Consider the following 25677-nt stretch of genomic DNA (forward strand, 5'->3'; position numbering starts at 1 on the left):
TTAGAGAGATTTATTGATCCAGTTTATTGTTGACACCAAGAGCATTTCTTAGCATACATCAGCCCCGTGTCAAACAGGCGCCATGCTGTGTTCTGTATCTGCATGAGAAGTTTATACACATTCGAGCTGTACAGTATTAACAAATGGGGAAAGTAAATACATCCTGCTGCTCCTCCCAGGAGAAGCAAGCCCTCATGCACACTAGTAAATAGCAAGGTTTATTTACAATTTTTTTCAATACCTGACTGCACTGTGAGGAATATCCAGCTGCAGGGCTGTTTCCCACCTCCAGGGATGACTGGAGAGTCAGGCTCAGTGGGGAGCAGGGGGTTGCGTTGGTACCGCTGGAACACGCCAGTGCGCAGCCGTGGTACTGTCTAGTGCAAACCAGCCTCCCTGAGCCCCGGCTCCCAGGCAGAGGGGAGCAAGGAGTGCATGCAGTCTGCCCAGGGGCTCTAGGCAGTCCATCTCCTGCCCTACAAAGCTGCCGAGCTCCGTGGGGGATGACGGGCCAGCATACCTACTTGATTCAGGGGAGTGAATCACCAGGACCCTGTGGGGCCCCGAGCCTTTGCTTGCCTGCCTGGTACAGCTGAGTCAGTGGCAGGAGGGACGCATTGCTCCCAGTCCCTGCTGGGGCAGCACCCCAGGCCGGTTGGTGCCAGCATGGCCTAGCAGAGAAGCAAGGCACTAGTGTCTTGGTGAAGGTGCTTTGTCCACCTTGCCCTAGAAAAGGCAGGCCAGGCTGTGTTGAAATCCAGTAGTGGAGTGTTTCCCCTGCGTGGATTAGTTTAACATCTCTCTCCTTCTGTGAAGTTGAAGACTAAGCACAGAAACCAAAGCTACAGCAGTGAGGTTTAATTAAGGCCAACCCTCTTAAGCATCCCTTTTTTAGCATCACGGTTGTCAGAGCACTGTTGTTGGGAGATGCTGTGGAAATATCTGATTTGCTGCCAGAGCCTAGACCATGCTGGTTTAAGTGCAGGGTGTGATATAGGGCATTGCGGCAGGCTGTTTTAATAGGGTTTGGCTAAAGTAGGTCTCGGTACCTGTCTATATGTGGAAATGAGGTTGGGTTTATCCCGTTAATGTTGCTAAAAGCACAGGGAGGACTTGGCGGGTGTGGAGGGGACCGGCCAGCCGCACGGTGGAGCTGCCACCTCAGCTCTGCTGCCACCGCTGCTGTTGGCAGCAAACAGCAGAGCTGTTTCTGGGACATCCAAGGCTGACCTTCCAAAGGGAACCTCTGCTGGCTGTCATCACCCGTGGGCATGTCAGCAGCACACGCTTCTGAGGTGCTCTGAGCAGGGCAGGATACAAGGTGGTCTTAAAATGGCCTGGCAAAGCTGGAGGGAGAGGACCAGAACACAGTGCCAAGATGTTGTTGGTCTGCCTGGGCTACTGTCAGCACACCTGGGGCCTGGCACCATGCGCTGCCGGGCTGGCTCAGGTTCCTGGTGGCACGAAGACACCGTTCCCAGCTCGCAGGGACCAGGGGCAGGCACAGAAGCACTAACCTGGCAGTAGCCCCTTGGAGAGGGCAACAGCTCCTGTGCGGGGAAATTGCTGTCAATGCCCCGCGCTGCTGGGTCAGTCCTGGGGGCCTTCTGCCAGGATCATGGTGCCAGAGCCAGGCAATAGATCTGCTGCATGAGCGAGGGCGAGAGAGTCCTTCTCTTCAAGGGGTTTTCCCCAGGACTCACAGGGAACTGCTGGTGGTGTCAGCCCTTTGCTGTGGCTGCTTCCCTTCCCGAAGCAGGGCTGGGGACAGCGTGATCGTAGCCCAGCAGCAGAAGGGCACCCGACTTAGGGTAGTACAGCACCAGGGAACATAACTCCCAGGAATGCATCCTTCTTGGATTTCCACTCCTGGGTGCTTGTGCTGGCTTTACCACCCCCAGAGCTCGGCACAGTTTTTCCAGCCTGATGTGCCAGCACCTCAGGTGGCCGCTGTTGTGGTGAAGTCCAAACCTGCCCCACATGCTGATCTTTAAATCCCAAAGGTGTTTCAAGTCTTCTGCCTGCCAGCATGAAAGATCACATAGGGCTGCCAGCCTAGAGGAACAGAGGAGCCTGCCTACAGTCCCCTTGCTGGGAGCATCCCCTTCCTGCCCCCTGCCAGAGGGGATGAAGGACCAGAAAAGCTCCTGAGAAGGACAACACAGGGTATGAGGTGAGGCGGGGCAATGGATCAGGAATGATGCTCCCAGACAGTGCAGTGGGAGAAGCGTGCACCACCCTTGCATGTCCTTTCATCTGCTGCAGCGCAGGGAGAAGGTGTCCAAAAGCAAATCCAGGGCAGTTGTGGAGTCATGGTCCTCGCTCTTGCACTCCAGGCTCCCCGAGGTCAGCCTTACCAGAGCTGCACCTGCAAGCTGCTGCAGAAGGACCATTGTACCACAAGGACTAGGAGGAAGAGGAACTGGAACTGATTTTTTTGGCTATTTCCATGTCCGACTTGGCAACCAGAAACCGCAGCTTCTTCCCTCCGGAGCGGATGAGGTCCACCGCACTGCAGAGAGCAGCAACAGGGAGGTGAATTCTGGCTCCCCGCAGGCTGGCAGCCCCCCAGAAGCCTGCCAGGTCAGGGACATTCGCAAAACACCTGCACTCACTGCTCTGTCCCTGCTCAGTGTTGGAAGCGGGGTGTGTTTCTCTTCTGCCTGTAGCTTTATGGAGAGCCTGGCTGCCAGGCAAGCACTTGCCAGGGTGAGGGCAAACAAGGTGCACCTGAGCTCTGCCCCCTCCCACGGCCTTTGAGAGGGTGAGATGGGGCTGGAGCAGCTCTGCATTGCTGAGACCCACCTCTGGAGCTCTCGTTTGTTTCCCAAATGTGCTCGCCAGCTATTGCTCCCTGATGCCTCTTCCAACCCTCCCCAAAGAGCTGCCTTCCCCGCTTTCCAGTGTCCTGTGCAGGTTGCTGCTCTCTCTGCAGCTTGCTTGTACTGCAGCATCCTCTGCATTGTTGGCCGGGAGCGCAGCACCAGGGACTGGGAGACCCTGTGCAGTTCTTTGCTGCAAAATGGCTGAAAACCTGGATTGGAGCAGTAACCCCCACGGTGCTGATACCAGACCGGGCCCTCTGGCGACTCACCTTTGGTAGTCCGCCCCAATGAGACTGGTGCCATTGACAGCCAGGATGCGGTCCCCAATGGAGAGCCTGCCGTCGGCGGCCGCGGGGCTGTCCTCGATCAGGGTGCGGATGTAGATCCCCGGGGAGCAGAGAGGAGTGTGCTGTTGGCAGGGAAAGGCGGTGAGTGACCAGCCAAGGCAGAGGGGACACAAAAGGTTTGTGGTCCCAGCGGGCTGAGCTCCCCGGGCAGGGTGATTCCTTCCCACAGTTTAGCACCTGATGCCAGGTGGGACCCTGGAAGCGCTGGGGAACTTGATGGATGGGCGCTGGGGGTGGTGTCGGTGACAGTACCAGGAAGGAAATGCAAGCCTTTGGTTTTATATCAATTTATACACAGAAAGAAGAGGTGGGGGCAACCTTTTCTTGTTCAATTTAATTAAGAGTAAAGCATTGTTAGCCTGCAGCCATCTTGGGATGGGAGCTCTTTGCTCACGGCTGTTCCAGGGGCTCGGTGATGCCCTGTTTCCCACTGACTAATGCACTGCCGTGGAAGGCCACTTAGTAAGATTATCCACCACACTAAGCCAGACTGCAACGCCACCCTGTGCGACGAGAGTCTGGTGGAGCTGTTCTGGCACCCGCCGAGCCCCAGCTTCCCTGGCCACCCGCTGAAGGGTGGAGGAAAGACCTCGGCTGAGTCATTTTCCTTCCACAAGAGCGCTGAGCCTGTTTGCTCTCTCCAGCTGCAGCACAGCTGCGATGGACTTTGCGTGCACAGCACAGCAACACAGAAGCAGAGATCTGGTCCTCCCAGGAGACCACTCTGTGCCTCATTTTCCCCAGGAGAAGCAGCCTAACTCCCGTGGGAAGCCATTAGCTTCTTTGCTGGCTTTTCTTGGGGTATAAAACATGCCCTATGTGTCCCACGTCAGCTATTTGGAGGGGCATGGAAGGAGCCCTTCCCATGATTGTCAGGAACTCACCAAGCCGTCGATCAGCCCCATGCCCAGCCCGATGGGTCCTCTCTCCAGCTCCACCACAAAGACATAGCAGAAGTCATCGGTGGCAGAGCTGCGGCTGGAAGACTCTGGTGTGGGGTAGTCGTAAGGGGTCGGGGAGCATCCTGGCAATGCAGAGACAGGCTTACTGCTCAGCACCTCCCAAACCCAGCCCCACAGCCTCCCACAGAAAGCTGCCCCCCAAAACCCCATCGAAGTCGACCTTGGGTAGCCCCAGGGCTGATTTTCTGCCAGGGCAGGAGCTGGATGAGATGCTTCCTTTGCCCTCACCTGCCTCGTCCAAGCACTGAAAGGTCCCTGCAGGAACCATGTGTATGGGGAGGAGAATGGTAGCAAACACCCTCGTGCCCCAATCCTGCACCCCCACAGCGGGGCAGTGCCAGCTTTCCGTACCTTCAGGGGTGCTGCCTTTGGTGCCGTTCATCCCGTTTCGCCGGTGGTCCTGCAGCCCCTTGCCAGTGCCCTGTGGGGACTCTGGACTCCCGGAGTCAAAGTTCAGAGGGGTGGTGGGTGGCGTCAGCAGGCAGGAGGGGTCTGGGGGTGCTGTGCCAGCCTTGGGGGCTGGACCCGTGCCCAGCTGCAGCTGCTGGAGCTTCTCCTGGAGCTGTGGCTCGCCAGTGGGGTGCTCGCAGGGGCAGCCGTTGGTGGCCAGGTAGCGCAGGGGGCTCCCCTCCGGCGCAGCACAGCCCCCCCGGGAGCTGTAGTCCTGGGTGATGGAGCTCCCCAGGGCAGCTGCTGGGCTCTCGCTCACCTCCAGGACAGCTGGCGTCGTGTATGCCTCTTTCTTGAGAAGGAGAAAAATGCTCTGTGGGACCCTCCACGTGTGCTTTCACCCCCTACCTGCACCCCACCCCTGCTTTGCAGGACTTGTCCTGGCTTCCCAGCACAGCTCCCGCACCCCAGTTCTGTGGCCAGGGCCATGCTGGGGATGCTCACAGCCAGCCAGAAGGGGACTCCTGGTCATGTCCCCGCTGTGGGATCTCTTTGGAGGGGGACACCGGGGGAGCACAGCTCCTTCTGTGGCCCCAGAGCTGGGGCATATGGCCCCAGGGTGACCAGAGGAGGCAGCCGTGCCTTGTGGGTGCTGCAGTCAATGGGGAAAGGGTGGGAGAGGAGCAGGGGACCTGCTGGAGGGACACACTCCCCAGGGAGCAGAAGACAAATGGCAGTTGATCTTAGCACCCACAGCACGTCTTGCCTTGCCCTCCCTGTGCTTTATAGGCATTAGCTAATTAGTGCTTTTGTGCACGCCTGCCTGGCTACGTGGGGACAGGCAGGGTGCAGGGCGGGGAGGACGGGGGGAACGCACAGGGAGAAGGGAAGTGCTGCCTGCAGACATCCCCCCTTCCTCCCTCCTCCCCACTAACGAGATTGCTGGGACAAGCCTGTCCTTCCAGCTCACCTTCCCACACCCCCCAGGCTGGGGGATTAGCAGCACTAATCCTTCCAGCAGCTCTACATGAGGGCATTGCCACAGCGCCAGGTTGCAGGTGAGGGCAGCCAGCCCTTGGTGCTGGGCTTGGAGGTGTCTCCAGAGGGAGCCAAGACTACCTGCCCACCCAGGAGAGGAATAGCCCCTCTGGGGGGGACAGGCTACCTTTGGGGGTGCTGAGTGTGGCCCCTCGATGGTGTGGGGGCTCTTGCTCTGCAGGCTCCAGAGGAAGTGGCGGATGTAAAGGAGGTGTCGGTAGATGTTGTCATCCAACGTCTCCACCTCCAGGTCCACTTTGAAGCCTCCACTGGGCAGGATGATGGGTGGGTGGTTGTCGAAGGACTCCAGCATCTCATCTGAAAGGCAGAGGGAAAGCGGCTAGCACTTGCCCAGGCTGTACCCTGCTCCTGCCTCCCGGCTCTCCGCCACATGTCATCTCCCTGCCAGGATCAGGGATATGGGGAGCTGCAAGGCAGCAGCATCCCTCACTTGGGAATGCAGAAAGAACCCCCAAGTGTGCAATATCCATCCCATCCTTTGCAATATCTGAATTGTAGGGGCATGGTTATTCCCGATTGCAGTTCCTACAGGAGCCCCAGGGAGGGGAAGGAAATTTTCTCTTTGGTTTGTACATAAAAACCTTGGAGCAAGCCTGTGGGTGACAGCGGCATGGTGATGGGCACAGCACTGAGTGTGAGGCCAAGGGCTTACCAGGCTGGAAGGTGGCTGGGCTCTCCTCCTCGCCAGGCTGCCACGCTGCGATGCAGCCCACATCCATCACTGCCTGGCACTCACTCAGCACCCGGTGGAGTTGCGCAGGGCTCAGCGCCGGGAACTCAGCTCGCAGGGATGCCCAGGTCATCTGAGTGAGAAGATGAATGGCAGAGGTGAGGGGCTGCTTTCTTGAGGAGCAGGGGCTCACCAGAGGTTAGGGAGGGAGATGCTGGGCATGACAGAATGAGCCTGAGCAGCCCCTCTCCAGCACTGCCCACCCACGGATCCGCCACCCCAGGAAGGGGCAGCTGGTGACAGATTGCAGAAGAAGGGATACATCTCTGCAGGGACCCCCAAACGCCAAGCAGGGTCTCCCCTGCCCGTGCCCAGCCCAATGCCACAAGCCCCCGGCGGGGCATCCCTCACCTGCACCAGCTGGGACCCAGGCATGGCCAGCAGGTTGGCCACGCTGGCCAGTTTGGCGAAGAACTGCTGGGCGAGCTGCTCAAAGCCGGCGCCGCGCAGCCACTCCAGGAGCAGCCGCACGCTGGCCCGCAGCTTCACCCCCTGCGACCAGTGGAAGCAGCCGAGAGAGGAGCCTGAGGAGGCAGAACATCCATCAGCACGTGTTGGAGAACAGCCCGTCTGTCCCCAGCCTTTGGCCAGAGCCCAGACCCAGCCCCAGGGCAGCAAAACAAATGCAGGTTATTGTCCCCAGCACCCTATAGCTGTAACTCCGGGTGGTGGCTGTACCTCACCTGGCACTAACAGCAGGCAGTGAGGCGGCTCTGTTAATGAGGGCTAATGAGCACCTCAGTTACAAAGCAGGCTGCAGTAGCCCATTAATGAGCTGCCCCTCCAAAGTGCTCGCAGCCTCCTCTGCTCAGGCTCAGAAGGGCAGCCCTTTTGCAACGGGTGAGGATGGGGCGCTTGTGGGGTTAAACCCCTCCTGGGAATGAGGATCCTGGAGGCAGAAGCTGGGGATGCCCTTGGCTCTCCATAATGGTGCTGAGACCTGCCTGTCTCCAGCCCCCCCAGGCTGCTTGAAGCCCCCTCCTGTACCCCCCGTGGAGGGTCTCCCAAGGAGTCGGTCCCCTGTGGGTTACCCAGTCCAGGCTGGGTGTTCGAGGAGGACTGACCCTTATCCAGGAGCTGGTTGAAAAGCAAGGTGTTGGAGAAGAAGAAGAGGTAGGCAAACATCTGGGAGGTGATCTCCGGGTGCACTTCGTACTGGCGGAGCAGGTCCAGCGCTGCCTGGTAGATGAGCACGATCCTGCGGAGCTCCTCAGGCAGCGGTGGGGACGCGCGCCAGCTCTCCCGGCCCTCGCTCTGGAAGGGGTTGCATTCCAGCAGGGCAGGGAGTGACACGTACAGACACTGCAGAGAGAGAGAGCGGAGAGTTCACATCACACCGATTGTGTTTGGGGTTTTTTTCTTTTTTCTTTGGCGTGAGCCAAGCTTTTCTGACCCCATCACCTTCACAAGCTGAGCAAACCCCACCGACACTGCTTTGGCAAGGGGCTGATCCTGCTTACCCCCGCCTCGATGCACTCTGGTGTTGCGCAAGTGTTTAAAAAAACAATAATAAGCGAACATATCTGTCACTTTTAGCAGCTGGAGGTGACAGCGTGGGATGGCTCTGCTAAAGGGATCTGAAAATTGATGTGAACTGGGACAGCAGCTCGTCAGCCGGGCATGAGGGTGAAAGAAAAAAACAGGACCGATGGGGGTGACCTGTCCCTATTGCTGAAATGGGAGAGCAGCACCCAGCACCCACCTCTGCCAAGGGTGCTGCTCCGGCAGAGTGGCACGGGAGCAGCCCCTGCGTCCCCACACGCTGATGCCAGCGCACAGGCAGGGCTGCCTGCACACAGCAGCCTTTCTCCTGCCTCACACTGCCCGCTCTGTTCCCTGCTCCCGCTGCCGCCCGGCTCTCGCGGTCCAACGGCGACGGTCCAGGGGCCCCTTCCCATTGCGCCCTGAATCGCACCATTATGCTGCGCTGGCCAGAGCCAAGCAGCTCTCCCCAAATGCCTCTCCTGAGCCGCTGCACTGCAGGCAAGGAAACACGCCGCAGTAATTCAATACTTCTCCTGGGCTGTGACCAAAAATCAGGGCACTTCAGCCCAAAGGAAAACACCTCAGCTTGATGCAACTGCCAGAGAGCAAAAGCGTAAAAATCCCTCCTGCACAGTCCGAGAGCTGCTGGGGGTGCTCATGCTGCCGCCATGGGACACTGCCGCCCTCCCCGAGGAGCATGTACCTTGGAGATGTAGTAGACGCACTGCTGGAAGGTGTACATGATCACCTCCTCCAGCACCGTCATCGCCTCCTCGCTGGCGGTGATGGTCGAGGAGAACAGAGACTCCTTGGAGCCTACAGGGCGGAGAGGAGGATGGGGAGCTAAACCTGCAGCAGCAAGGCGGCCGAATTCACCGCCCCCCAAATTACCAGGGTGGGGGTTATTAGTGCTCATTAGTTATTAGCCCAGATGGGGTGGCATCACCACGGGGGCATCCCTCAACAGGGGAAAAGAGGCTCCTCTCGCCCCAGCGCCCATCTGCCACTCCCCATGTCTCACCCTGGCGCAGCAGCACGGTGGCCCCTAGGGCTGCACCCATCCTGCCAACAGCTGCTCTGGCCTACGAACATTTTAACTTGCTGCATAGACCAGAAGGCTTCTGAGGCTGATTTAATCTCTTTTTCCTTTTTTTCTTTCTTTTTTTTTTCTTTTTTTTTTTTTTGCTGGCATTAACAGAGGCTCACCAGTGAGAAATTCTGCAGGGCCACCTGCAAAACCCGGTGCCCCCACAGCAGCCGGGGGTGCAGAAAGCCATCCCCGTGGCATTAACCACAAGCTGCCGCGGCAGAAAGAGGAGGTTTGGCTGCAAACACAACACAACCCGGCCCCAAAGCCAAGCAGCACCGTGGCACTGTGCAAGGCTGCTCCTCCCACACAGATTACCCCAGTTTGCACTGTGGAGACATCCCTGCTGATGAGGATTACGGGGGGTTAAAGGAGCATCTCAGGGGCGCTGACCATTGCTTGCAACCGGGGATTAGCAGAACAAAATCACTGCGGCTGGAGAAGCGTCCAGCCTTACCTCTGACGTCCAGCTCCTCCTCCATGCTCTGGATGTAGGTGGGAGACTTCTGCTGGACGAAGTAGAGGACCTCGATGGCGTTGGCCATCCAGAAGAGGATGTGCTGCAGGTCCGGGAGAAGGTCCGTGATGGTGAAGCGGGACAGGGTGGCAGGGTCCTGGCTGGGGAGACATAGCAGGCGGTTACGGCAGCTGCTCCTTGGCATCCCCATTCAAGCTTTTGGGCAAAAAGCAGCCAGCCTGGGGCAACGTCAGAGAGCTTTTGCATCCCTTCACCCCCACGCCTAGCATCCCCCTTAAGACTTTACAAACAAAAAATCTGGTGGTTCCTGCTCTGTAGGATGACAAAGGGGACCCTGCAGGGACCGGGCTGGCTGAAGGCTGCCTGGCCTTTGTGGGGTGACACTTTTGGTGGAGACTCCCCCTAATACAGCTGAACTGCAGTAAATACGCATGGCTGAAGAGCAGCTCTCCCCAAGAAGTATGTGCTGTTCCTGCCAGCTCTGGATGGTTAAACTCAGCCCGCCTGCACTGGGCTGTTCAAAAATAAAACAAAATAAATAAAAAGCATCTGGGAAGTTTCTCAACCGCTGAACTGCTTTCTCCTGCTGTAGGAAAGGCCTGGGAAGCATCCTCAGAGCTTGTCCTAAAGGAGAGCGCACAGCAAGCACCAACAGTCTCTCCAGATGCTGCTTTGGGAGCCTGGATTTTGGAAAAGGCTGGGAAGCCAGCCCCCCTGGCACCGCTGTATGGCCCCAGAGTGGTCCTCAACTCGGGACGCCCTGTGTCACCATCCCTGGATGCACACATGCCACAGCAGCCCCAACCCAGCCCCACAGGGAGGTCTTATGAATGGGTTGAGACCCCACGCTGGGGACATCCCTGCTACATCCCTTGGGGATGCTGAAGCTACATGTGCAAAGCCTTGGGCAGGTCTTGGATGGGAGAAGACCCCAGAGCTGCTGCAGGTCCCAGTCCCTCCAGAGCTCACCTGCCTTTCCAAGCCCATGCATTCCCAAGCAGGAGCCTTGCAGGTACTGTGGTGAAAGGACCAGAGAGCTGAATGCATGGGATTTAGCAGGAAAATCCAGCATGCATTGGTGCCGCCAGGCTGGGAAGGTGGTTTTAGCCAGCCACAGGCTCCCCTTACTCATGGAGGAAGAACTGGGTCGCGTTCTCCCTGTTTTGGGGCAAAACAAGGAAGGGCGGCAGGTCACTTACTGCTGGGACTGCTTTTCGGCCAGCTCCCGTGTCCGTTCCTGGGCAGGGAGAGAAGGGGAAAGCAAAATGAAAACCAGTGGGATGGAGTGGCACGAGCATCACCCCAACCAGCACTCGCTGCCACCGGGGGCCAGGCTGGAGGAAGCCCCCGGAAAGGGGGAGGCGTCCAGCAGCACCCCCAGCCCACCAACACCCCCGTCCCACCGCTGACTGACCCACACTGTCCTCTGGATCATTTTGGCTGCTTTGAGCAGCAGCTGCCCAAAGTCCCCTGGTTCGAAGCTGGTGGCCGAGTGCTGGATGCAGAGGCAGAGCAGGAAGGCGGGTGTCAGCTTGTGGTCATCCCCCCCCGGCTCGATCAGGGTCATGATGCGCCGCAGGAGCACATCCTCATATGCTGGCTCGAACTCCAGCAGCAGCTTTCTGCGGGGCACCCTGGGGCTGCTGGTGGACGAGGGGCCCTGCTTTTTGGTGGCAGGGTCCCTCTCCTTCAGCAGGCTGCCGCAGGCTCCGCAGACGGGGGGACCCTGGGGGCCAGCGGGGTGCAGGGCTCGCAGCCTCAGCAGGGTCTGCGCCGGCAGTGGCTGCGCTTTCATGGGGTCCTTGTAGAGGAGCAGGTAGTAGAGACCAAGGGAGAGGAGGTCCCCGTGCCGCAGCACGACCGTCCGGGCCACCTCAGCGAAGTTGACGGAGATGCCAGCGCCGGCGATGGGCTCCAGCACCAGCTTCTCCTCTGAGCGATGCCGGGAAGGTCGGAGCTTCCTGATGGTGCAGTGCAGGGGCAGGATGTCGGGGGCCGACAGGCTGATGCTGGGCTTGCTCGCCTGCGTCCTCTGGCCCACCGTGTGCTGCTCACGGTTCAGCAGGTAAACCAAGCTGTCCTGCCAAGTGGGGAGACGCAGCATGAACCGGGGAGGCGGGGGGAGAAGGGACTCTCCTCCCCACCATGCAGTGGGTGCTGCAGCCTCCCACTGTCCCCCGCTGTCCCCCCGCCTGCTGCACCTTTGCGCGGCAGAAACACGTTCCTCTATTTTCCTCGCTGCTGAGCAGGACAGCCGCGATCCCTGCTTTGGGCACACTAATAAATGGGGACGATAACCCTGAGCATGCAGTAAACGGGGTGCTTTGGGCAGAAGGAGCCCTCCCCCCACCTCTCCCCCCTGCCCCACTTCCCGCAGCTGCTTTTCCTTGCCACCTTCTCCCCTCAGACTGCAGCGCTGCCTGCATGCCCCTGCCCCAGGCAGGCCAGCGGGACCCCTGTCAGCCCAGCCACTCCCTGCCCTGCCCCCTCCCCCGGCCTGCCCCGGGGCACCTCACGGAACCACCCCGTGCCTCAGTTTCCCCAGCTGCGCTAATGGGATGGCTGCAGATGGGTGAGGGCTGCAGTGGCGGTGTCGCCAGATACTCCACGGGGACAAAGTAGCCATTAACTACAGGAGCTGTCCCAGTCTTTCCCAGTTCTCCAAGTGCCTCCAGCGCTGGCGAGCAGGGGCTCCCAGACGCGCTGTCTCCTTGACGCTGCTCATTACGTTTGCCGCTAATGAAGCAGCCAGACAGGGGACAGGGCAGCGCAGCCATCACCCGCAGAACCGGGCCTCCCCTGTCCGTGGGATGCTGCCCCGGGACTGGCCCTGCATCCCTCCGGGGCATCGCCGGGGGGTCGCAGCTCCGGGCTCCGCTCCCCCCGCGCTTGGGGACAGACTTGGCGACAAGGCTGCGAGTCCCAAGCTGGCACCGCTGGTTTTCTAAAGGACGCTCCTCCGCACCATCCCCCCCCCCACCCCCCCGACGCCTGCAGCTCCGGCCATGCAAGCAGCCCCCTTCCCGCGGGGGGGTGGGGGGGGGGTGGAAGCGGGGGGTGGGGGTGAGCAGGGGGGCGGCGCGGTGCTTACATGCTGCTGGCTGTAGCCCTGCAGGAGCAGGAGGTGCGGGGACTGGTAGAGGGAGTACCGCATGCTGCCGCCGCTCCGCGCCGCCGCCGGGCTGCCGGGCAGGGTGGAGCAGTGCCGGGGGGGGGGGTCCGGCCCCGGACCCGGCCCCCCGAGCCGCCGGGCCCAGACTGGTCTCGCTGAGGCTGCGCCGCAGGGCCGGGGGGGGGCCGCGCTCAGCCCCCGCCGGCGCCCGCCGGGCCCCCCGCGCCCGGTGCCGCTGCAGCTTCCGCGCCTGGGCGTTGATGCCTGCGGGATGGGGGGGGAGCGGCGTTCAGCCCCGCCACCCCCCGAGCCCAGCACCCCATGGGGGGATGCTGCGGGGGTGGAAACGCGGACGGCGCAGCTGGAAGCCTCCCCGGGGCGACACGCTCTCCCTGGGCTGATGTCCCCATGTCCCTTGTCCTCCCCGAAGGGTGACACCAGGACACGAAGGCGGAGAGTTTCATGCCGCTGGCAAAAAGGGGGTGCCCCAGCCCTCCCCGGCCCCGCAACCCCACTGACCGGGGGGCAACCGGCCCGGGCTCAGCGGCTGCAGCATCCCCCACCCACCCCAGCCCTGCTGCCGTGGGGAGAGGAAATCTCTGCTAAAAAGAAATTTAGCTCGATCTTTCCCCCCCCCCAAAAAAAAAAAAAAGCTTGGATGCTGTTTTGGGGCCTTCAGCCCCCAGTGGCCAGCAGCAAGCGGGAGCTGCAGGGAGCCCCCCCAGTCCCCCCAAGCATCAGCCAGGCATGGGAGCTGCAGTGGAGCCTGCCTGCCTGCCTGCCTGCCTGCAGCAGGAGCAAGCTGTAATTAACTTCCCCCGAGCATCAGTTCGGGCAGCGCTGTCCACAAGAGGAATGGGAGCCGGAGTGAAGGAACAGGCCTGGCTGAGCTGCCAGAGCAGCCCCCGGCGTGACACCCCCAGTGCCGGGGATCCCCGTGGCCCCTCCGTGCTGCAAGCGTGGCTTGAGCTCTGCAGGAGAAATAAGAAGTTGCGGGTCCGATGGGCGATGTTCATACCTCGGGTGGGCAGCCTCCTGGGAGCGTGTTGCTGGCATTCAGGGAGGACGAAGAGAGGGGAAAAAAAACCTAAAGGCTTTTGGTGGGAGCAGCGCTGCAGCAGTGTCAGTGCAGCAGGAGCCAGAGCCCCGCTTACGGCTCGGCCCACCAGCGAGCAGGCTTTGGCTGCCGAGATTTGGGGACAGCTGGCAGGATTTGGGGATGGCAGAGAGGAGAGCCTGGTGCCCAGGGCTGCTTAAAGGGACACTCACAAGCTCAGACCCCCCTAAAAGAAGTCATCTGCCTTATTTGGTGAGGAATGGGCGGCCGGTTCTGAAACATTTTTTTGTTTGTTTGTTTTACACTGAGCGCTCCTTTGCTGGGAAAATGAAAGAGATGGGGATGGGGAGGGAGAGGGAGAAAATAGCCCCTGCTGTTTACATGCCTTGGGATTAGGCATGGCCAAGCCACCCCCAGTGGTCCAGCGCCCCACGTCCTTCTTAAAAAGGCAATCAGCCCTGCTCACGCTCCCATCACAGCCAGTGGCACAGCACGGGGTGCCTACGTCCCACAGACGTGAAATATGGGTGGGTGGGCAGGTGGGGGTGCAACCAGTCTGTCTGGGCAGGAGCACAGCCCAAGCCATGCCGCTGGAGATGCCAAGGGCCACCCCAAAGGTGTCTGCAGGAGGCCTTGGCTGCCCCCAGGAGCCCCGTTCCCAGCCCAGAACATGGAAATGGGCCAAAGGGATGAAGGGCAGCCAGGGTGATGCAGGTCCCAGCCCGGCCCGTGGGAGTGGAAAAGAGGGTCCGGATCCTGGGGAGCAGCTATTGCTGGAGCTCACTGCACTGGGACGGAGGGGGGGCTGCCAGGACTGGGGTCCCATCACCCAGAGAGACACGCCATCACCAGTCCCTTATCTAGGGGAAAGGAAGCTTCTGTATTTATTTTGTGTAGGAAAAAAGCTGCTTTTTTACTGCCAATAGAGCCCCCGTCACAGACTGCCTGCTAACCCCGGAGCTGTGCTGGAAAGATAAACACAGCTCTTTTCCTGAGCGTAACGAGGTCCCTCCATAAAACGGGTTAGATTTGTTCAGTCCTCTGGTAGTGTTTTCTCCTCCCTAGCGTGTGCAGGTTATCCCACCCAAAATGCTGGGTGAGGATCTCCCATGCGGTGTGGCTGGGGCAGAGCCGGCAGCTGCTAAAGCCACATGGCAACGCGGGTGGGAATGGGGCAGGATCACACCCTGTCCCTTAGAGAGAGCTGGGCACCCCAAGCCTGGGCACTGTGGACCCCCTGGCCAGCATCCACTGGACCCTGCCAAGCCGCTGCCTCTAAACCCATCCCACATCCCAGAGGAAAACCTGTCAGTTGTGGTGCCCAGGATCTTGGCTGGGATCTACCTCTTTTTCAGCCTAGGAAACAGGCTCCCTTTTCCTGGCTGAGAAATAAATGAGTCAATAAATAACTCCACAGGCCCCAGGAAAGAAGAAATATTTTGAATTTACCCCGGAGGGGCTAATGCCAGGCTAGTCCTTCCTAATGTAATTGCTACGCAGACCCTGCAGGGAATCCTCCCTGGATGCAGTCACGCTAAGGTATATCAAAGCCAGATCCTCAAAGGTACCTCCCAGAGCATCTTTTAAAATAATAGGCCTAACTCTGAAGTTTCTCAAGTTGTGCCTGCAATTCAGCCTCCAGCCTCTCAGGAAAGCCCTGGCAAGCTCAGGACGTGGTGCAAAATGAGGCTGGTTTGGAGGAAGATGAATGCCATAAAGATGTCAAATGCTGCACCTCCCGTCCAGCACCCACCAGTTTGTGGGTGTTTTTCCCAGGTGTTCCCTAATCGCTGCCTCATCGCTCCCTGAAAGCAGCAGTGCCGTGAGAGAGGGTCTCTGCCTCGTTTACTGCTGAGATGCTCTACCTGTGCTGCTAATTAGTGGTGTGAGGAGTGAGTGCTTTCCTCCCCACTGGGAAGCAGCTAATAAACTAATTAGGATAATGGGTAACTGAGTAGATAAAACTCTTAAGCTATTTGCTAACAGGTCATGGATGGGTATGGAGCCTTTCTCCTAGCTACCAGGCAGTACACCAGCTTGTGCTACCAGTGGTCCCAGTCCTGCCACTCCAGCAACGGTCAGTGTGCGGAAGGACCCTGCAGGTATTTCCCTGGGGGTCCTGCTTTGCAGTATCCCTGTGCTTTTTTTGTTTGTGGGTTTTTTTCTTTCTTTCTTTCTTTCTTCTCCTCTCCTAGGGAGCTGCAACCCTAAAGCCCCTTTATTTTTGCACAGATGCTGCATTTTCCACACCAGTGCGTCACCACCCTGGGCAGGCAGCTGGTGCTTGGCAAGGGGACCCCTACCAGCTCGAGGCTGGTGACAAGGGTGACCCCATGGAGGGCATTTGCACTCAGTCCCCATCACACCAGGCATTCTGTGTCTTTCTGGGGTGCTGGATGAGGGGTAAGCAGAAGTCTCCTCCAGACATGCTCTATCACCCTCATCCATCCCCAGCAGTTTGCAGGTGGGGTGGGGAAGTGTGGCCCCAGCCCCTCAGCATCATCCCTCTGGGCAGTGCCACTGGCACAGGGTGAGACCAGTGACAGAGCCCCTGGTGCCACCGAAAGAAAGGGCTGCAGGAGTGAGACTTTAACAGGTAAGACAAATAAGGGCCGTGTAGTCTGCAGAGCAGACAGCTTAAACAAACGTGGGTGTAGGTTTTCTGTCTCGGAAGAGCTTGGTCAGCTACGGAAAATGCCTGAAGACTGAAAAAATGGAGAATTTCCACCACCCCACCCAGGAGTACTGAAACAAATGAAGTGGCATCTACATCAAAAGCATAACGGGCCTATTTTCAGACCCAGGGCACGCGATCCCATTAAGAGCTGCTCCTCCATCGGAAACGACTGAAGGGTGCCGAGCCCAGGCCAGCCCAGTGCTGCCCATTCCCACGCTGGGCAGCCTGGAGCCTACTGCTCCCCAGCCTGTATGGGAGCCTGACCCTCCCTGCAGCTGCCAGCCCACCCAGGATCCAGGTCATGGGTGGGAATGCTTCCCCCTGCATCCAAGGGGGGGTGTTTGAGGCAGAGAGTTGATGTGACCTTGGGCTCAGGCAGGGAGCTGCCACGTGGTTCCCCCCCCACCGCGTGCTATAACCATTGTGCTTGGCTCTTGCCCTTTCCTCCTTTCAAAAGAAGCTGTTTTTAGAGTCACCGCTCTCCCAAAGTGCTTACCATCTCTCTGATCCTGGCTGGAGAAAGAGCTGAAGGGAAGAGCAGAGCATCCCCACCTGCAGCTCCCTCCCTCTCCCTCTCTCTCCCTCTCCATTTGCATCACACACACATCGAGCTGGGACCAGTCCTGTAGCATCCCCTCCCTGGGGAGCAGCCACAAGCACTGGACTCGGCAAGAGATGGAGGGAGCCCTGTCTCACCATCGGGTGCTGATGGACCACCCTGCCCAGCATTAATATGAGGGCTGGGGGCTGCCTTCCGCTGCTCCTCTATCTTTCCCAGTTCAAGGCAGGAGGTGAGCTCATCCCTGGCTCCCCATGCTGATGAAAACCTACCCACAACACAAGCGATGCCCAAAGCTGTGAACTTTGCACTCAGATTTTGGGGTAGCCAGCAAAATAGCAAGTGGCAGCTGTGGCGGGTCTAGCACCCCCTGCTCTCCCCACGGCTGGCTTCCTTTGCTCTGTGCCTGGGCTCCTTCCAGGCCTCGTTAGCCAGGTGGGAAAGGTGCCCTGTCCCTGCTGGTGTGGGACAGGTTGGGCCATTTGTTCTGCTGTTGGTTGGGGGGGGAACCTTGGCTCTCATTTGTCAAGGAACCAAGGTAATCTTGCATCATCATTAGGTTATTTCTGACAATTGCAACCATTCCCTACAGGTGTGAGGAACTGCTTGGTGCCCATCCCAGCAAAACCCTCTGGCCAACATCTCCTGAGCCTGATCCAGACCCCTCTGTCAGCAGGTCAGACCCATCAAGGGCATCATGCAATTAAAAATCTGACTTTAAACCTTTCTGCCCTCATCCTCGTGGGGCTTTTATCTGAGGGTGGGAGGATGAAAACTTCATTGCTCTGTGCTGGGGTCACTTATTAACCTGCTGGTTCCTATTGATGCGCTTATCTCCTCCTGCCAGCCCTGGACTCAGTTGGCACCTCCGGGGGGATCTCCTGCCCTAAGTTGCTTTCTCTTCATGAGCTTTTCATTTTTTTTAACTGTTCCTGTGGATTTGCCTGGGGTGTCTGGCCTGGGGGATGCCCACAGGGAGATCGGGGAGCAGGGCAGTGCTCTGCCAGGCACAAAGCTGCACTGAGGCATGGGACACCGTGATGCTGATTCAGTGACGGGGACAGCAGGCAACACCTGATGGTCTTGCCTGCTGCTGCCCAGCCACCAGTGGGGGTTTGCTATGAACCCCTAGACTGGCTGGGGTAAATATCTGAGGTTGCAGGTAGCCAATGTATGCGAGAGAGCACTGAATACCAACTCTGCCCAGAGCCTTGCAGCTCAGATGTGGCTGTTCTCCCCCTTCCACCACACCCCCAGCGCACAAAACACATGCAAAAGCTGCCAGTGTGGGGTGCATGTCCCACAGGCAGTTCAGGGGGGTCACAGCTCCCCAGCCCCTCTCCCTGCCCCTGCCCCCAGCTCTGACCTGCAGTGGTGGTATCCACATCCCTGGCTGCCAGCTCCTCCACCTCTGCCCTCCTACGCAGCTCCAGCCGCCGTGAGAAGCCTTCCCTGGGCTTCCAGAGGTCCTGGATGAGCAGTGGCTTCTCGTGGTCACCCAGGACCCTCAGTCCCTCCATCTGCCACTGCTTCTCAGGGCCCTCGAACCTCCCGATGACATCGCAGAGGGCGTACTGCCCGGCGCTGAGCTGGCTCAGCCCGTAGCGCTCCAGGGCCTCCTTCACCAGCTCCCGCGCGCCCGAGCTGCCCGTCACCAGCACGCTCTTGTAGTTGGTGCCTGCACAGATGTTACCCCCAAAGATCTTCAGGATGCCGGGGGCCGAGAGCTGGGTGGAGAGCTCGGCTGGGTCATCCTCCCCGGCTGCGGGGGAAGCAGAGGCTGAGCTCCGGTCCTTGTAGCTCAGCGTCCGGTACAAAACCTGGGAGAAAAGCCGGCTCTGGCGCTTCAGCCGGCTCTTGGATGGCGGAGCCATGGTGGAGGAGGATCCATAAAACATCGCGCGTGCAGTTGTCATGAGGCGCAGCTGGGCAGGGAAGAGGAAAAAGGGGAAGGTCAGCAGTTTGGAGGCCAGATGTGCAGCAGGGAAGACTGAGCAGGAACCAGCTGGTGGCTGTGGAGGAGCCACTGTCACCACCAAGGTGGAAAGGGACAGCAGCAAGGGAGAGCCATTTCCCTTGTACAACCCAAAACACCAGCGGCCAAACTCAGCCAGACTCCAGCATGGTTACCCCAGGATGGATTTGTCCCTGAAAACAGCCCAGAGTGGCCCCAAATTTCTGTTGTGTGTATGAAGAGGTCCATCTTGCCCAAGCAAAATGCACTGGGAGGAAAGCAGAGCCCAGTGCAACTTGGCGGGGGCCATCCTGGTCAGGAGCCAAGGCATCAGGAGTTACTTTCACTAACGAGTTTATGGAACAATCCCATTTTTTAGAGGCGAAACAGAAAGCTCAAGTGCAAATTCAATCACTCTGAGGTCACCGCTAAATGCTTTTGCTCACCGAGAGGCACAGGGTGAAAATGGGCTTTAATTAGCCTTTCTAAAAATGTCCTGACTGGCAAATCTCTCGGCTGTTGCTAGTTCGCGGAGGACGTTAAAGCATGCGGTGGCATCACTGACAAGGCTGCCCTTGTCATGTTGGCCAGGGCTGGGCTGCTCGGGGCAGCCCTGCACGGGCAGCGAGCGGAGGAGACATGGCCACAGCTGTGTGACAGCTCCTGGTGGACCACAGTCCCCAGGAATGGGCTGGAAACCACAATGATCTTCTGGCCACAGGCAGATAGCGGTCCTGCCTGATGGCACTGCCGGCATCTGGGCTGGCTTTGAAGTCGCATCCTGGATGCACAACCACCCAGCGCTTGCATCGCACTGATAACGCCGCCGCCCACACCACAAACCACTAGCGGGGGAGGTCCAGAAAGAGAAATTGAGCGTTTCTCATTTGGACAGGATGGGGGTTTCTCTCACCTCCAGATTTATAAAGCGCAGGGACTCAGCACACACGCAGCAGGCCCCAAAACGTCCCGTCCATGGCAATTGGAGCATTTTGAAGCAGCAGCTGGCAAGATCCAGCTGTGCACAGCCAGGGAGGTGTGGGGTGCCAGCAGCTTTCCACATCTGCAGCCCCATCGTGCTTGGGCAGAATCTCACTGCCCAAGCAACCCCAACTCTATCAGGCAGAATGATGTCGGCCCTGGAAAGCCTCCAAACCACCATCTAATTCAGGAAGAAAAAGCGTCCCTGCTGCTAACGGAAGAGGTCACCTTCTAACCCAGAAACAACCTCCCTGCTGTGCACAGAGGGTTTCTGCAGGGTGTGCGTCTCCCCCTCCTAGGACCAGAGGCCCACTGAATGCTGCAGATGGGGAAACTGAGGCACCAGCAAGCACTAAGGCTGCAGGACATGCCTGGGAGCTGCATCCTGCAACGCTGCTGCACCCCAAGTCACCCTTTCCCAGCCCCACCAGGACTGTGAAGATGCTGAGGTTTGTTCTTCTTCCCAGCCCGCTGGCTCCAAAAGCGACTGTCTGGGTGCCACAGGGCAGGGAGAGGAGCCGGCAGGTGCCCTGGCCCTGGCACATCGCTGCTGCCTTGCCCACTGAGACAGGACTTAGCGATCCACCTGGAAAGCAGGGCTCAGCATCGTGTGTCCTGCACCTGGCCAGCCCAGCGCTGGCCCCAGGAGCTTCATCGCAACTTGCTGGGCTCGGGGAAGGCTGTTCCTGTTCCCACCTTGCAACCGGGAACACTCAGGCACGGATGGGGTTAGAGCTAGTGCTGCTCCTCTAGCTGAGCTCAGAGCTGCTGCTCCCACTGGAGACATCCCTGGTGGCATCCCTTTGGGTCTGCTGTGTGACATCTCCTGGGAGTGCCGGTGTGGACCCAACCTGGGGAGCAGGTCAGGGCACTGGCAGACAGTCAGGTTCATGAACAGCTACCCCAGGCTCCTCGTGTGGTCCCACCAGCCCTCATCAACATCAACCAGGAAAAAAAACTACCCCAGTGTCCCTGTGAGACCTTGCCATCAAGGATGCAAAAGACAAAACTTTGTCATCAAATGACTGTTTTCAGTTCTCAGATTTAATCTCCTCTGCCCTGAACTACCTCCAGCACAAAGGGAAACCTTTTAACATCTGCTGGTGGCAAAATGACTCCTCCAAGCCCACATTGCAGGGACACCGTCCTCGCTTCTCGCAGGTCCCTGCCTGGTTTTGAACATGTTATTTATAGCTCAGCTTCTACAGAGCGCAGGGGTGAAGGCATTTCATGGGGGAAAAATAAGAAGCCTGGATCAGGAGAAGCTTCCAGCCTCGTCACCCCATTTTGCAACATCTGGAGCAACACCGGTGTGATTTCACCAGGCTAGGTCACCTGAAAAATCGCAGCCTTCTCCCAAAGACAGTGTAACACGTGGTCTTAATCCCCCTGAGGACTCTGATGGACATGATAAGATGATAACGAAATGGGCTCTTCCAGCATCTGTGTACTCAGGCACACCAGTTACGGCATCTCCGAGGAGGCTAAAGGGAAACTGTGGTACGTGCAATGCGTCGGGTCCCGCTGCGAGAGGGATGCTCCAGCTGGACCCAGCTACCTGGGGGCAAGCTGCCGAGGGTGCTGCCTGTTGGGCCACATCTTCCCACAGGTTGGTGGGACGCATGCTCCTGGACCTCCCCAGCCCGGTGAGCCCCCTCCTCACTGCAGGCAGCCCGGTTCCCCAGCTGTGTCGCTGAAGGACACACACCTGCAGCTACGGAAGCACGACCCCCACTTTCCAAAGAGCCCCCTTCCTCTGCTAACATCATCTCTGTTAATGACTATACAGGAATTAGTGGGATCTGTATGGGGATCCTTCACCTCTTCACACACCATGCCAGACCACACCAAAACCAGCTGCTTTCCACAGCCAGCACTGTCTGTATTTACTCTGCCAAGCTATGACAAACACTTTTGGTATTCACATGGCCACCACATGTCCTTCTACTACCACAACCAACTCTGCAGCCGCCGGGGACTTTTCTCCAGGCCCCTGAGGTTCCTGCTCCCACCACAGGTGAGCTGCCCCTTCCCAGTGCCCCCACCCAGGACCCTGGTGAAGCCTCTCCTTACCTTGCCATCTTTTTCACGTGCCTTTTCTCCTTCCATTCATCCTCTTTCTCAAAACAGGCCTTCTCCCCCGTTGTGCATCGTCCCAGGCGGGTGTCCGTCACACCTCTGCAAGAGGAAGAGGAGGAGCGGTCCTGGGCTGCTCACAGACAGCTGCTCGCAGTGCAGTGGCTTTGGAGGGCTCAGAGGTGCTGTGGCCCTGCTCCCAAAGTGCATCATGTTTGCATGCAGGCTGCTGAGCCTCATATATATCCTGTATAGCTCAGCATCTCGCTATATTCCCCCTGCCTCAAAACAAAAAGCCCAAGTGCTTGCTGCAGGTGAGAGCTGCTAGCACATAGGATGGAGAGGGTACATCACCACAGGGGACTCGTGGCTGGTGACGTGTGTTTGCACATGTTCACCCAGCCACAGCCCATGGATGGGGAAGACCAGCCCAGTCCCAAGCTCAGGCTCTACCGCAGCCGGAATGCAGCAGCCTCGAGGAGGTAAGGTGGAGCAAACCCACCCACGGTGATGCCACCAACAGCATCTACCCCATCGCAAAGAGACAGGAAGAGAAATATGTAGGAAAAGAAACGTTATCAGAAAAGAAAGGTGAATGGGAGGACTTGGGACCACCAACAAGCCCATGGCCTAAATCTATCTCCTTCTCCTAAGCACTCATATCCCCAGGGACACCAGGCTGGGGACCCGCTCATCCATGGGTGAACAATGAGTCCTGGACCAGCCCTTCCCCCCAGCAGCCACAGCATGCTGGGATGCTCACTGAGATTTGGTTTTCCAGAATCTGAGTGTAATTTTGCTGGAGATCAAGGAGAGCCACCAAACACTGTCCCCTCGCCTCCCACCACGGATCTGCGAGAGCACAACCGCTGGTAACAGAAACAAAGAGGGACAAAGCACCTGCAAAGAGCCTGAAGGGATTTCACGGGTCTTTCTCAGAAAGAGCCAGCAGGGCACAAGAAATACCCTTTATCCATGGCTCCACCGTGACTGAAGACAAACATGCCATCTAATTAAATCACCTAATCAGGACCTCGGTGAGGGCTCCATCCAGCCCTGCTTGCTGGCCCAGTGCTGGGGCTATGGGAGAAACTTCCCACCAGGCGATGGGTCGTGATGCGAAAGGCAAGGGGACGCTGAGCCCACCTCTGCTGTTCGCAGTTTCTTCCGATGACTAATCGCTCCCACCGGTGAAATATTTATTCCTTATTGCCAATGTGTCTGCCTTCAGCTGCCAGGCATTGATTACTGTTACGCTTTTCTCCACTGAGTTAACAAGCTTTTGGCTACCATGCGTTTTCTCCTCTGCAAGTGTATTTAGATGCTTTAATCAAGCCCTCCACATTCCTCTCTGGTTTGAGTAGACTAACTGGATGGCCACCTTGCCTCTTGCTGTAAGACGTTTTCTACAGCCTCTTGGTCCCTTGGTTCCCACATCACCTTCACCATGATGGAGAGATGGGGTTTGGCTGTCCTAAGCCCAGATTTGGTTCCGGTAGCACCCTGACCAAAAAAAGCAAATACCTGCTATGTCTTCCAGAGCAGTATCTCCCATTACCCTGAAAATTTTCAGTTCTCCAGCACAGAAATCGGGACACACAGCCATCCCCCAGACACCTCCCGCTGGAGGAGGGAGCAGTGAGCCCCTGTGCTGCCTCTCCCAGCATCTGCAAGCAGCTCCTGCTGAAAATTTATTATCCAGATTAGGGACAGGAAAACACATACAAGTCCGGTTATTATTTTTGGGTGCAAAAATGTTTCCATTTTCCATTCTGCTCCAGTTAGGATGCCTTTCACTTGCCCAGTTTGCCATCCAGATTTGTACAGACTATTAACACTGTGCTGCTCAGGGTCAGCCCCAGGTTTTTCAGAAATCATTTCTATCTCCTTCCAGATTAGTGATAAAAGCACTGAAACACCGAGCACATGCTACCAGCTAGCAGTGCCCAGAAGCGATAATCTCCTCTGATAACTGCCTTTGAAATGGATCAGGTTTATTTAATACTGGCTTTCTTGACACTGTATAATGTCAGCCCTAAATACTGGACTGGACTGACTTTTTTAATACTGGAAAGTGCAGATTTTTACAAGAATATCACCTCGCATAGCTCAGACGCTTCACAAAAGTGTATTATAGCCAGAGAGTCATCTCTCACGTCAGAGACTGAAATAATTTCTTCTTGCCAGGAGTTATTTTCCATATAGCCACATTGGATGGCAGGAATTTATTCCTGGTGCTGAAGTCTTTAATCAATTAAAGCCTGAACCAGGTTTCTCCCTCTTCTCCCTGGGAGGATGCTATCAAACCGATCAACCTGTAGCTACCAGGTCATCCTACTCCCTTTTGGGAAGAGCAGCAACACTATTAAAACACTTTTTAATCTTCTGGAATTTCCCTGAGGCTTGTCCTGGGGCTCTTCCTGGGGCCATTGTAGCTCTGCATGGATGGGCGGTGAGATTTCAGCTATAACCATCCCAGAATGGCAACCAGAAAAGCTGTTTCTCCAGATCTCTATTTGAAAAATTTCCCCCATTTTTTTTTTTTTTTTTTTTTTTTTTTTTAGGGGAGGAGGGGTGGAAACCAGTCAAGCCACAGCCTCAGTCTAATGGCAAAGACCACAGCCTGGATGCTGCGAGCAGTGGGAGAGGCTGCCCCAGCACTGCAATGTGGAACAAATTATAACTCAGAGAGCAAAGGAAATGAGAACACCCTGGACGCGACGGCTTTGACGTGCATTCCTCAGCTCCAAATCCTGCCCCTCTGCAGATCCTGTCCCTACAGCTGAAGCGGCCAGGCAGAGCCCAGAGCCCGAACCCCTCCGCTCTGAATCAGTCTCCACTCCCATTCCGGATCAAGCCCCTGCTTCAGACCCCAGTCTCTTCTTGGCAGTTTTATCCATCTAATCTAGGGACAGATCGGAGGCTGACAATGTCGATGCCAGCCTCGGCACTGTCTTTAGCCGGATCAGAGCAGGTAAACTCCTTACCACGTTATTATTAGCAGCAGGCACTCTGCCATAGCGCCCTGGACCCCACGGCCCAGGGACAGTTCAAGCAGGATATAAAGGCAGTCCTGGTCCTGCAAAGCTGAATTTACAGTCTGTCCTAAAGGCAGCTCCACAAACTGATTATAACGATTTAGGACCCGATTCTCCAAAGGTGACAGGAGTCCTTTTAGCAGGTTTTCTTTCCTTGCTTTTTTCTTTTCCTTATTTTGCAGCATCTTTTGAGCCACCAACGTGCGTCAGCTCTCCAGTAATGCGCACGTACAAATGCCAGCCCTCTGCCCGGGCAGCTCTATTCACACACACACGCAAGAAACATTTCACAAAAAGTGTTTGCTTTCTGCTGCCTTCCAAGCAGCAGAGTCTCAGTAGGCTACCTAATTATAAGATCTTAGCAATAATTTTTTTCCAGCGATAATTAACTGATCCTGGAGAGCGCTGAAAATAAGCACTTCCCAAGCAAGTAGCAAACTCCCCAGAGTTTTCTCTGCTAAAGTGACAACTCAGCATGAAACCGCTCCAGCCTCACGGGGACGCAGATCATCCCAGCGCCTCCCTGCCAAGAGCCAGGATAGCCCGACGGTCACAAGCAGCTGAATACAGGTGAAACAGGGTGTGTGGAACAGCAGTGGGATCCCAAGGAGTGTGCAACGGGACAAGGATCCCAAGGAGCATGCAGTGGGGAGAAGGATCCAAGGGGCATGCAGTGGGGAGAAGGATCCAAGGGGCATGCAGTGGGGAGAAGGATCCAAGGGGCATGCAGTGGGGAGAAGAATCCAAGGGGCATGCAGTGGGGAGAAGGATCCCAAGGAGTGTGCAATGGGGAGAAGGATCCCAAGGGGCATGCAGTGGGGAGAAGGATCCCAAGGAGTGTGCAATGGGGAGAAGGATCC

At 57.5% G+C, this 25677-nt stretch overlaps 1 protein-coding gene and 1 long non-coding RNA gene across 2 annotated transcripts in view; one reads left to right on the forward strand and one right to left on the reverse strand.

Annotated features, from left to right (window-relative positions):
- The window catches only part of RADIL (Rap associating with DIL domain), a 26231-nt gene continuing 554 nt past the window's right edge, over positions 1–25677 (reverse strand). Inside the window, 16 exon segments of the mRNA XM_055805342.1 lie at positions 1–2512; positions 3095–3234; positions 4057–4196; positions 4486–4876; positions 5690–5880; positions 6236–6386; positions 6665–6837; positions 7378–7615; positions 8502–8614; positions 9343–9503; positions 10563–10600; positions 10778–11443; positions 12455–12575; positions 12577–12739; positions 18135–18693; positions 21777–21881. Coding sequence (XP_055661317.1) covers positions 2407–2512; positions 3095–3234; positions 4057–4196; positions 4486–4876; positions 5690–5880; positions 6236–6386; positions 6665–6837; positions 7378–7615; positions 8502–8614; positions 9343–9503; positions 10563–10600; positions 10778–11443; positions 12455–12575; positions 12577–12739; positions 18135–18693; positions 21777–21812 — 3387 coding nt within the window. The 5' untranslated portion in view covers positions 21813–21881 and the 3' untranslated portion in view covers positions 1–2406.
- The window catches only part of LOC114010771 (uncharacterized), a 4723-nt gene continuing 3920 nt past the window's right edge, over positions 24875–25677 (forward strand). The window contains exon 1 of the long non-coding RNA XR_003552418.2: positions 24875–25387. This is a non-coding gene — a long non-coding RNA (uncharacterized LOC114010771). The remainder of the gene's footprint in view (positions 25388–25677) is intronic.

The sequence above is a fragment of the Falco peregrinus genome, chromosome 5 (assembly GCF_023634155.1).
Source record: "Falco peregrinus isolate bFalPer1 chromosome 5, bFalPer1.pri, whole genome shotgun sequence".
In the NCBI taxonomy this organism is placed as follows: Eukaryota; Metazoa; Chordata; class Aves; order Falconiformes; family Falconidae; genus Falco; species Falco peregrinus.